This window comes from Primulina tabacum, chromosome 10 (assembly GCF_025594145.1).
Source record: "Primulina tabacum isolate GXHZ01 chromosome 10, ASM2559414v2, whole genome shotgun sequence".
Lineage (NCBI taxonomy): Eukaryota > Viridiplantae > Streptophyta > Magnoliopsida > Lamiales > Gesneriaceae > Primulina > Primulina tabacum.
The window spans coordinates 4,177,611-4,190,412 of NC_134559.1; the positions used below are offsets into that span (position 1 = coordinate 4,177,611).

At 34.3% G+C, this 12,802-nt stretch overlaps 2 protein-coding genes across 2 annotated transcripts; both read right to left on the reverse strand.

Moving 5' to 3' along the window:
• Window positions 1-435: 435 nt before the first annotated feature.
• Window positions 436-2,678, reverse strand: LOC142506128 (pentatricopeptide repeat-containing protein At5g04780, mitochondrial). The gene has a single exon (XM_075619280.1). The coding sequence runs from the start codon at window positions 2,599-2,601 to the stop codon at window positions 730-732; it is 1,872 nt and encodes a 623-aa protein (XP_075475395.1). The 5' UTR covers window positions 2,602-2,678; the 3' UTR covers window positions 436-729.
• Window positions 2,679-3,891: 1,213 nt separating this feature from the next.
• LOC142505891 (COP9 signalosome complex subunit 8) lies at window positions 3,892-6,837 on the reverse strand. The gene is made up of 5 exons (XM_075619031.1): window positions 6,661-6,837; window positions 6,464-6,543; window positions 6,161-6,342; window positions 5,077-5,184; window positions 3,892-4,349 (listed from the first exon to the last, which is right to left on the reverse strand). Exons 1-5 carry the CDS (start codon window positions 6,742-6,744, stop codon window positions 4,210-4,212), a joined length of 594 nt encoding a protein of 197 aa, XP_075475146.1. The 5' UTR covers window positions 6,745-6,837; the 3' UTR covers window positions 3,892-4,209.
• Between the last annotated feature and the right edge of the window lie 5,965 nt (window positions 6,838-12,802).

Consider the following 12,802-nt stretch of genomic DNA (forward strand, 5'->3'; position numbering starts at 1 on the left):
ACAAAAACTCGTGTGAGTCTCACATATCATATTTTGTGAGACGGATCTCTTATTTGAATCATCTATTAAAAAGTATTAACTTTTATACTAAAAATATTACTTTTTATTTTGAATATCGGTAGGCTTGACCCGTCTCACAGAAAAAATTCATAAGATCGTCTCACAAGAAACTTGCTCAATGACACACTCCATGTCATATAAATATATATATTATTCCATAAAATTTTATTTTTTTAACCTGCTTGAGAATTAATTATTTATTTTAAAAAAAAAATCTTGCCTTCATAAAATTATTTTCTTTACGAACAACCTACTTGAAAATTATTTATTTATTTTGAAAAAGATATTCTTGCCTAAACAAGTCGAAGAACCCTCAAACTGCAGCATTAAGTTCTATATTATCTATGCAAGGCTCAACATATGAGGCATCACTGATGATTGGAAAACATGTTGACGAAAATACTAGAAATGAAATGCTTTACATATTCCATTTCAGCCCTTGATTTTCAAGGAACTGAAACAAAAAAAATTATCGTTCTGCCCTCTCTTTGCTTCATTTGGGTTTCAAAAACTTGAGAATTCTCCCTCGTTGATCACACAAAAGAGATGGTCCTCAATGTTTTAATCTTCCATGCTGCCATAATCGAGTCACTAAAATGTAAACCCGACATTCTTGCGAATAAGCATGAAAAAGAAATACACGACAAGATTTGTATAGCAAACATGCTGCTACCAAAATTCTCCACATGAGCAATATCCATCCCTACAATGGTGAAACCGATTGTTATCCCGGACAATAATCTCCCGATTCGTCACACTGGAGGCAACCGTCATAAACTCGTGACAATCCCCACAGATCCTAAGGTTCTTCATGATTCTTATAGGTACATTTGGAGGTAAGCACATTAGCCCAAAAATAAAGGCTAGCTTCTCGCTATGGTGTTTCAGTAGTTCCCTTTTGCAGTCATCTTCGACATCATGCAGTTCAAGTTCGACACGACCTTTGAAACCCCGTTTCTCCACATCTTCAAGAAAACTATCCAGCCTTGAATGAATCTCCGAAATTCTTGGATGAGTACTCTCCCCTGCCATGAATGAGTGAACTTTATCCTTAATTTCAATCCAACTCTTACCTCTCTCCTTCTTAGCGTCACTGCTTTTCAGAAGCTTCCTTGCAGATGCAACGTCCTGCCATTTCCCATTTGCAGCATATATGTTGGAGAGAATTACATGATTCCCTGCGTTATTTGGTTCTATCTGAAACAATTTCTTTGCAGCAATCTCCGCAATCTCAACAGCCCGGTAAACCCGACAAGATGCTAAAAGAGAGCCCCACATGGAGGCTGTTGCCTCGAGCGGCATCTTTTCGATTAAATCCTTAGCTTCTTGGAGATGTCCCGTCCTACCTAGGATATCAACCATACATGAGAAGTGAAACACATTGGGTGTCAAGTTATGATCTTTTTTCAGCATGTCAAAATATTTACGCCCCTTGTCATCCAGACCCATATGCGCACAGGCAGATAACATAGAGACATATGTTACATCATTCGGGCACAAAAGCATCTGCTGCATTTTCTCAAATAATATCATTGCCTCTAAAGATCTAGCATGTCGAGCAAACCCCGAAATCATTGTGTTCCATAGCACAACACTTTTCTCCTCTGTGTTAACAAACACAAGGTGAGATTCTTTAATGCTTCCACATTTAGCATATACATCTATAAGAGCAGATGAAATGTATGCATTTGTGCAAAAACCGGATTTACATGCTACCGTATGTACTTGCCTCCCTTCTATTAATGCAGCCAAGGCAGCACAAGCACTGAGAACCGATGAAATGATGAACATATTAAATTCTACACCGGACCTTTGTACCCTTTGAAACAAACTAAATGCCTCTTCATAAAGCTCATTGTGTACAAACCCAGCCATCATTGAACTCCAAGTCACATCACTTTTTTCAGGCATCAATTCAAATAACTGAAAAGCATCACCAATTAAATGACACTTGGCATAAACATCGAGCAAAGCAGTACTCACAAATGTGTTCGATAACATGGACACCTTGACTGAAAGGGCATGCAATTCCTTACTTTCAAACACTAAAAAGTTTGCCGCACAGGCGCAGAGAACACTTGACAAAGCAAACTCACTGAACTCAGAACTTTCTCTCAACATCCTCAAAAAAAGTTTCAGAGCCTCTTCTCCGTTACCATTTTGTGTATACGACCCAATAATAGTGTTCCAAGAAACCACACTTCTATTACGCATTTCATCGAACGCTTTCCGTGAGTAACCCACATCGCCGCACTTAGAGTACATGTTAACAAGCATATTCGAGGTCCAAATGTCTGCTTGCAAGCCATAGTGCACAACCTGAGCATGACAAGCTTTGCCTTGAAGAATTGTTCTCTGCTTCGCACATTTTTTAATAAAGTTATGCAGGATATCAACAAAGTTGGATTTTGTACAAATTCCAACATGGTACTCTTCTTGGACTGAAGGCTCAAGTTTAGAAGAGGCAATAGATGAAATGTATACGTGAAATTTAAGATTAAATCTTGAGCAAGGCTTGTTGATGAAACATAAGGCGTTCATAAGAAAGAAAGCAAAATTAATTAGATTACACAATAACTATTAATTCTGATGGATGGCTCAAATGTCAGATGAAGATGATAACCGAATGAACAAATAAGACGAGGAGATGATCCGCGATCGATGGTTAAAAGTTCGATTATTATTACTAAGTTCGATTATTATTATTAAATTATCAGTGTCATGTATTGTTATGTTATCCAAATATATTGATTTATCATCATTATATTATGCATAGTTCATCATTCTATTTTTGAGTCAAGTGGTGCACAACCGGATTAACATAGTCATGTGTGTGTATATATATAGTTTGATGAGTATGCAAATAAGGAGGAAATTCTCGTGTTTTGATCTAATACATTAAAAAAAACGACCATGATTCACGCATTTGGTTAAAAAATAAATAAATTTATCATATATAGGCATAGGTAATATGTCCGCTGGAGGAGAAGGGTAATTCAAATTACAATTCATATAAGTACAAATATTGAAGTTCAGCTGAAAATATTCAAGATTTTCAATATACTTGGCGTCAACTAGGATAATTATGTAAAATAAACAAAAGTGAAATTATGATGTTTTGCCTAGGACGTAAATAATCTAAATTAAGTCAAACAGTATCAAGTTTGAGTTTGATTCATCTAAGATTGATAGAGGCTCGAGCTCGATTCGAGCTTTTATCTTCAGACTCGAGTTTGATTTGTTTTGAAATTACTAAACTCGCAAAAAGTTCGAGCTCGGCTCGTTAAAAGCTCGTTTATCATTTTAATCAAGCCGGGCTCGAGCTTGGTTCATTATTAACTCGTTTATCTTTGTAACAAGCCTAACTCGAGTCCACGCTCATTTTAGAGCCCGTAAAACATACAATTGAGCTCGAGTTTGAGCTTGATTCGAACTTGTTAAAAATTGAATACATTTATGAACTAATTTTTAATGAGATATAAAAGTATAAATTCATTCATAAATAATAAAAACGACAAACATAATTAAAAATGCATAAACGAGCCGAACTAGAGTTCGAGCTCGCGAGCTTATTAATGAACATATTTGCAAGCTCACGAGCCAAATATCATTAGACTTGAGCTTTATTTGATTAAATTGTCGAGCTCGAGCTTGATTTGATATGATTAACAAACGAATTCAAACGAGCTTTTTATCGAGCCGAGTATCGAATAGCTCGCGAACGATTTAGTTCGTTTACATTACTCTCGTCCTTAAAACTGATTACAAGCTTTTAAGCCAACAAAAGACACGACTGTCAGGATAACAATTGTCCTTGCTGGGATAAGGATCCAAATTTAACATTTAAACTGCTGCATAGTTTAACAAATTTGAATTGTATCATTACTGTCAGATGACTTTGGATATAAGAGCAAGTGCTCAATCCCACAAGATCATATACCATACGATTTTACACATTAGAGCCAATCTGTTCTTTATGCAACATTCCCCAATTTCTGTAACTACAAAAAAACTCTGAGACATCGACAAACAACTCTACTCTGCCACCAGAACTTCAGCGAATCATGTGCTCTACCAGTTACAGCACGTAACCAAGAACCAGATAGATAGCACACCAAATGTAATCTGTTTGTATCAGATTATGTGAGATCAATGCTCCAGGTGGAATACATATTCCGTCAACTGCTGCAGTTTACTGGGATCCACTTTCTGCTCTGCTGCAACCACCCGCTTCTTCACTGTGAGCATTCTCGAGGTGGCATCCAGGGTCCAGCCATGCTGCAGCGTGTCTGTAAGAATTTTTATCATCAAGTATTCCTAAAAATTAGAGCAAAAATGTTTTCCTCATATTTCGGAGGTATTGTTCAGAGTAACTGCAGCTGCTTAACATGCTCGTAATGATGTTCATGATTGCTAAGAGTAGACAAGAAGAAATATATTTGAAAGGCAAAATGAGAAGTTGAGAAACAGCACAAAAAATGAGTATTGATAGGCATACCGGGTAAGATACAATCAAATTAATTATTCTTTCAGGATTTACATGCATTAGCCCACGGGAAAGAAAAAAATATGAATCTGTGGATCAGTTTGTGGAAATTAACATTAAATTCTAACCCACACCCCAGAAGTTTATCATTCATTTTCAGAAGGTATTAAGGTAAACTTGAATGAATTGGCAGCAAATTGGCTTTATAATGAACGCTAAGCAAGGAAATAGACCTCTTTTACAATGAAAAGAGTGCTTAATAATTTAAAGATAGAAAACTAGAATCGTAATCTGTTGCAGAAGCCATCCGAGTGATAAAATTTCTAAATTGAATAATCACCCTTCAGTTAATTTAAAATCTATGCTTTTAAATCACTTATGCATGAAGATACAACTTCAACAGAGTGACATCGATATTCTCTAAAAACAATTCACAGTTCATGCAAACAGCAGTATGTCATAGAACAACCTATTAACCACATAAACATTCATGTAAAATACAAGTTGTATAAAGAAATACGGGAGTTTACAGTTAGTAGCATCATCTTCATTCATTCCAAGGAAAAGAGCAGTATCTTGGATGCTGATGATCGAGTAACCAGAAAGCAGCAATTCAAACATCCTTTTGGTGTAAAGTTCTGCAGTGGATTCAAAATTCATGAAATTTATACTGAAATCCAAGGAGTCATAGCGAATAATAAAATGGCAGAAGACTTTTGAGAAAAAACATGTAAAATACATAAAGACAGTTTTAGTTTCATAAAAAAAAAACTCCCCCACATCCAATCGGGGGATTCTAATTGAGGCCAGTGGTGAGTCGCCATTTATATTGTATTGTAAAGTTACAAGACATCTAAATTTCTTTTGGTATATCTTTATCGACCCAAGTGAGAAACCTGGAACTTTCAACTGAAACTGATCAAGTGTGAATATAATAGTTAACAAGCGACAGCAACCAGGTAAGTGCTTTAGTTAATCATGCAATCCAATAAAAAATTCCAGAGTTTTCAGAGAGTTTGCAACAAAAAGCAATGGATGCATACAAAATGTAAAAATTTGACTGGATGACATACAAGAATATTGAATAATTTTCAATTCAAAACTTTAAAAATTGCACAAAATAAGATATAACTGGATACTTTAACACTCGACTACAACAGACTATAAAACAAAAAGACAATCAAAAGTAGTAATCTAAAACTTCATTTAGTTTTTACAATTAAAAATGGTAGGATTGCATTAATACGCTTTTGTTAGAACAATGGTTTATGTATTGATTTAAGTTGAAATTTAAAAAGTAACTTGTTCAAAAAAAAATCGTGTTAGCTTATATCCAGAATTCAATACCAATTCAAAAAATAATTTTCTAGTCGACACTTCTTTCTACGCAGCAACTATTGACTTCAGATTTGCAAGACGTTGGTAGCTGCGGATATCGCATAAATAAGAAGTGGCATTCCACAGCGCAATCAAGCCATAACCTTAACTACTTTTTGAATTCTGAAGACATCATAAAACTAGAAGAATAACACTAAAGAAGCCACAATACATAGTTTATTACATAAAAATAATTCACATTTGCAAATACATTGATCTACCGGCGTTATAACTTACCTGAGAAAGCTGCCACAACGCTCTGAGTATCAGGACCCCAATTAAACTCCCGAATCGCCTCATGAACACCGACATGATCCCTTGCCCACAGCCTCTGCCCAATTTTCCAAACAGCCGAAACCTCTGGCTGGCTATCCTTCACTGCCAACGGTATCATCTTCCACAAAAATCTAGCACTGTTACTGCATCGAAACCACAGTTAAGCAAACCTCAAGCTCTAACCCTATAACCCTAAAACAAACGCCCTAAACAGTTCAAAAAACCGAAAACGACAAATTAAGAATGGCCAATGATTGAAATTACATGTCATTGACGTAAATGTGGCCCAGAAGATGAATGGCATAAGGCCAATCTTCCTTAAACGCGACGCCTTCGGAAGAAACCTGAACAAGTGAAGAATACCGGGTACGAAAAGATGAACTGTGTCAATAATATCTTGATGAGAGGAGGGATAAATTTTGGGACTGATAGGGAGTAGAATCGAACAGTGCATAGTTCACCTGGAGCATGAGGTTGTCGCATATATCCGCGATCTGGTCATAGGACTTGGAGGCCAAGGCACCTGACAGAGCCGTGAAAGCCATCGGTTGCGGCGGCGGAGTTGATAATAGTCTTCCTCTTCGGCTCGGCTTCTTGGGAGACGGGACTTATTTGTCCATTGGGCCGATGGGCCATCACTTTCTTGGGCTTTGAAGACTGGCCTTCTTTTTTTTTTTTTTTTTTTATCTATAATTCCTTAATGAAAATTAATTATCTAATTAAAGGTTTTCTCTTCAAGTAATCTTTATCTTTGGATCAAAAAATTATGCAGTAAAATTTTTTGATGGATTTCAAATCACATCTGTCTTGATATTATTGAAATTCATAAAAACGAAATTATATTATTTGACATGTTTGAAATTCAACAAGGCATAATTTTAGATTTGGTAAAATTTATTTTAAATATTTTTCTAATATTTCAATTTTGTTTAATATCTATTCTATCTATTCTATTTTATTAAAGTTGAGAACATAATAGTAACCACCTAAGAAGGATACAGCTTTTTCTTCCAACTTGACTTTTATATGATACTAATATTACATTTTTGTTTTTTATTTTTAAAATTTCAACGCACACTTTTATTTTTATTTTATTTATTTAAACAATTCGAATATCAATTTAATCCTTTCATAATTTGTCAAATTTTATTTTAGTCTATCGATAATGATAAAAAAAACTGTAGACACGCATCGCGCGTGTGAAATTTATGAGAGCAATCATGAAAGTTGTGAAATTTACTTTAATATGTCAATTCATATTTATAATTGTTCATATTTATAATGTTTTGAGACATAAAACAATGCTCTTATTGGAAAATAATATTTAAAATGTGTGTATTGAATATTTGAATGTTGAATATTTGAATGTTGAAAATAAGAGTTGTAAATATTGAAAATTAGTGTGTGATGATGTAGGTAATGATGTATTTTATTTTTGGATTATTTGTAAAGATTTCCTATAAATAGATCTCTCATTTGTGAAGAAAATCACAATTGAGTAGAGAGAAAAATATTATAAAGTGTGTAGTTTGGTAAATTTTGAGAGTTTGAGATTTTTACTTTTTACCATAAATTTTTACTTTTTCACAACACGTTATCAGCACGAAACTCTAAAAGTCCTACATACTTTTCCAAGCTCCAAACAGAAGAAAAAGGTAACAAAAATAATTATATTTATTTTACTGTTATTTATTTATTGTGTATTTATTTAATATACAATATAATGTTATTATTAGAAATAATAAAAATAAATTTTTCATAAACTTGTTATAAATCCTGGGAGGATGTTAAGTCGACATCCCACACTCCCGGTAAGGGATACGACAAGTATAAAAGCCTATAAGGTTTTTAAACAAAATAAATTATGACACTCATTATAATATTATGATATGCTATACATAATTATTTAAACATGTCTAATATTATATATATCATATTATTACCATAAAATTATACAAATACATACCTTTATTTTTTTTGTACCCCAACGGTCATAAATGGTAAAAAACGGCTAGTTTTTGCCCTATAAATATGATCTCACAAACACATTTCATCACTTCAACTTTCTCTTCTTCTCTAAAAATTATTCATCATCAAATTTTTCGAAGAAAAAAGAAGATGGCTTTCTCAAGGATATTTTTAATTATTTTGGTTGTCATACTCACGAGTCTTGTATTTATCGGAGAATATCCTCTTCGTGCGTTTTCTTTATTTTTACAAATACTTGTACTTGTTGTTTATCCGTTACTTTGTATTGCAATAATTATTAACTAATAAAATGCATCGTAATTTTTTTTAGTACCACCATGTCAAATTTAACAAAGCTCGAATTTGTTGCGCTCGACATCACGGGAAAGAATTATATGCCATGAACTCTAGATGTAGAAATGCATCTTGAGTCATTGGGTCTAAGCGAGACCATTAAAGAAAATGGCATATGCACGTCACAAGAAAAGGCAAGAGCCATGATATTTTTGCGTCGACATCTCGACGATGGATTGAAATGTGAATATCTGACTGAAAAAAATCACATGGCTTTGTGGAAGGGATTAAAAGAAAGATTCAAACATATAAGAGAAGTTATACTTCCGACCGCCCGGGATGAATGGAATACATTGAGATTCCAAGACTTTAAAAAAGTCAGTGATTACAATTCGGCGATGTATAGAATAATCTCGCAATTAAAATTTTGTGGACATGAGGTCACAGAATCTGAGATGCTTGAAAAAACATTTTCTACGTTTCATGCATCAAATATTACTCTACAACAACAATATAGAGTACGTGGATTCGCGAGATATTCTGAACTCATCGCCTGTCTTCTTGTGGCGGAAAAAAACAACGAGCTATTAATGAGAAATCATCAGTCCCGACCCACTGGATCAACAGCATTTCCAGAAGTAAATGCTGTAAGTAAAAATGAATTTAAACCTGGAAACCAAAATCAAATTCAAAGACAAGGTTTTGGTCGAGGTCGAGGTCGTGGACGTGGACGTGGACGTGGAATTGGCCGTGGTCGTGGTCAAGGCCGTGGTTTTGAAAATAATCGAGATAGTTATTTTTATAACTCATCTCAAAAGAACGTCACAAACCATCCACGGAAAAGGCATCATGAGAATACAAGTGTTAATGAGAAGCACTCAAAAAGATATGAAAGTTCTTGTTACAGATGTGGTACTCCAGGACATTGGTCCAAAGTTTGTCGAGCCCCTGAGCACCTTTGTAAACTTTATAAAGAATCATTAAAGGGGAAAGAAAAGGAGACCAACTTCACTGAACGCAGTGACCGTTTGAGTGATTCAACTCATTTTGATGCTGGTGATTTTATGAATGATTTCTCTGGAAATGATCAATATGTTGGTGGGATAGAAATGAACAATATTGATGCTGCAGATTTTCTCAACGATTTCTCTGAAAATGAACAATATAATGGTAGAATATAAATGTACAATAATCTATTTTTCATGTATTCATAGAATAATGTTTTATTGTATAATTATGATTTGTGTTATATTTAAATATATATTGCAAGTAATTTATTTCATTGCATATTTTTTTGAAGTTCAAATATGGAAAATGCTATAAGCAAAGCTGAAGTTTGCATACCCGATAGTGGTACAACGCACACTATCCTCCGAGATAAAAGATATTTCTTGGAACTAAAACCAACAAAAACAACGGTGAATACAATATCAGGTCCTGTAGACTTGATTAAAGGATGTGGTAAAGCACAATTTTTGTTACCTAATGGTACAAAATTTTTGATCAATGATGCTTTATATTCACCACAATCGAAAAGAAATTTGTTGAGTTTTAATGATATATATTCCCATGGGTATGATACTCAAACAATGAATGAAGGGAATGAGAAATATATGTGTCTTATCACATATAAATCAGGAAAGAAATATGTGATTGAAAAACTACCAATGCTCCCTACTGGATTGCATTATACACATATATGTCTCATTGAATCAAACATGGTAGTTGATAATTCTTCGATATTAACCAATTGGCATGATCGATTTGGGACATCCTGGTTCAACAATGATGCGAAGAATTATAGAAAATACACATGGTCATCCACTGAAAGACCAGAAGATCTTTCAGAATAATAGGTTTCAATGTAAAACATGTTCTCTTGGAAAACTTATTATAAGACCATCACCAGTCAAAATCCAAACTGAATCACCAATGTTTCTTGAACGTATTCAGGGTGATATTTGTGGACCAATCCATCCACCATGTGGACCATTCAGATACTTTATGGTATTGATTGATGCCTCCAGCAGATGGTCACATGTATGTTTATTATCAACTCGAAATGTTGCATTTGCAAGATTACTTGCTCAAATAATAAAATTGAGGAATCAATTTCCCGATTATACAATCAAGAAAATTAGACTTGATAATGCTGGTGAATTTACTTCCCAAACTTTCAATGATTATTGTATGTCTATGGGAATCATTGTTGAGCATCCTGTTGCTCATGTACATACACAGAATGGATTGGCTGAATCATTGATTAAACGTCTGCAAATGATTGCTAGACCAATGATTATGAAAACAAAGCTCCCTATTTCTATATGGGGACATGCAATTTTACACGCTGCTTCATTAATTCGCATCAGACCAAGTGCATATCATAAATACTCCCCATTGCAGCTTGCATTTGGTAAAGAACCAGACATTTCTCATCTGAGAATTTTTGGATGTATGGTGTATGTGCCTATTGCACCACCACAACGAAAGAAAATGGGACCTCAAAGAAAGGTTGGAATTTATATCGGTTATGATAGTCCATCAATCATTCGATATCTTGAACCTCAGACAGGCGACGTGTTCACAGCACGTTTTGCTGATTGTCATTTTAATGAGAAAATCTTCCCAATGTTAGGGGGAGAACAGAAACATACCGAAAAAGAAATTACATGGTATGTATCATCATTGTTACATCTGGATCCAAGAACAAAACAATGTGAAAAGGATGTACAACAAATTGTACACTTGCAAAGAATAGCAAATCAAATACCAGATGCATTTGCTGACACAAAAGGGGTAACTAAATCATATATACATGCTGCAAATGCCCCTGCTCGAATTGAAATTCCAAAGAAACAAATGGAAGATACTCATGATGTCATTAAACGCCTGAAGCGTGGAAGGCCAGTCGGTTCCAAGGATAAAAATCCTCGAAAAAGAAAATTCATAGAGAAACACGATGATCACAAAATAAAGAATGACGTTTCTGAAGAAACACATGATGATCACAAAATAGAGAATGGTGTTCCTGAAGAAACGCATGATGATGAAAATGTTCTGTCAGAACCACAAACTGACGAGAATCATGAAATCTCTATCAATTATATTAATACTGGAAAAATATGGAACCGAAAAGATATAGATGAAATTGATGATATATTTTCTTATAATGTGGCAATCGACATCATAAATGATAACGAAGATCATGAACCAAAATCTTTTGGTGAATGTAAAAATTGGCAGGATTGGATAAAATGGAAAGATGCCATCCAGGTTGAATTAAATTCGCTAAATAAACGTAATATTTTTGGACCTATAGTCCTTACACCTGAAGGTGTAAAACCTGTTGGATACAAATGGGTTTTTATTCGAAAGCGAAATGAGAAAAATGAAATAGTAAGATATAAAGCTCGACTTGTTGCACAAGGTTTTTCTCAAAGGCCTGGAATTGATTATGAAGAAACGTATTCTCCTGTGATGGATGCAATTACGTTTCGGTATTTGATTAGCTTGGCGGTATCTGAAAATTTAGAAATGCGTCTTATGGATGTTGTTACAGCTTACTTATATGGATCACTTGATAGTAATATATATATGAAAATCCCTGAAGGATCTAAGATGTCTGAAGCACAAAGTTCAAAACCCAGGGAATGTTATTCTGTGAAATTACAAAGATCATTATATGGGTTAAAGCAATCAGGTCGAATGTGGTATAATCGACTAAGTGATCACTTGATGAAAAAGGGATATGTAAATAATTCAATATGCCCTTGTGTTTTTCATTAAGAAAACAACATCCGGATGCGTAATTATTGCTGTATATGTTGATGATTTAAACATCATTGGAACGAATAAAGAAATTCAAGAAGTTGTGTCATACTTGAAGGAAGAATTTGAAATGAAGGATCTTGGAAAAACCAAGTATTGTCTGGGTTTACAAATTGAACAAAAAGAATGTGGAATGTTTGTTCACCAGACAAATTATACAGAAAAGATCCTTAAACGTTTTAATATGGATAAAGCAAATCCTTTAAGTACTCCAATGGTTGTTAGATCATTAAACATAGAAAAGGATCCATTCCGTCCATGTGAAGATGATGAAGATATTCTTGGTCCAGAAGTACCATATCTAAGTGTCATCGGTGCCCTTATGTACCTTACAAATTGTACAATGCCTGATATATCTTTTGCCGTGAATCTGTTGGCAAGATTTAGCACATATCCAACAAAGAGACACTGGAACGGAATTAAACATATATTCCGTTATCTACGAGGAACGACAGACTTGGGACTTTTGTATTCAAAAGATGCTAATCCAAGTATAATTGGTTATGCTGATGC

Bases quoted from the DNA above. Each gene is read 5' to 3' on its own strand.
- LOC142506128 (XM_075619280.1), bottom strand. From the start codon at position 2,601: ATGAACGCCTTATGTTTCATCAACAAGCCTTGCTCAAGATTTAATCTT.
- LOC142505891 (XM_075619031.1), bottom strand. From the start codon at position 6,744: ATGGCTTTCACGGCTCTGTCAGGTGCCTTGGCCTCCAAGTCCTATGAC. The intron at 5,185-6,160 runs GTAAGTTATAAC...AATCCACTGCAG, and splicing joins CGTTGTGGCAGCTTTCTCAG to AACTTTACACCAAAAGGATG. The intron at 4,350-5,076 runs GTAAACTCCCGT...AAATTCTTACAG, and splicing joins TGAAGATGATGCTACTAACT to ACACGCTGCAGCATGGCTGG.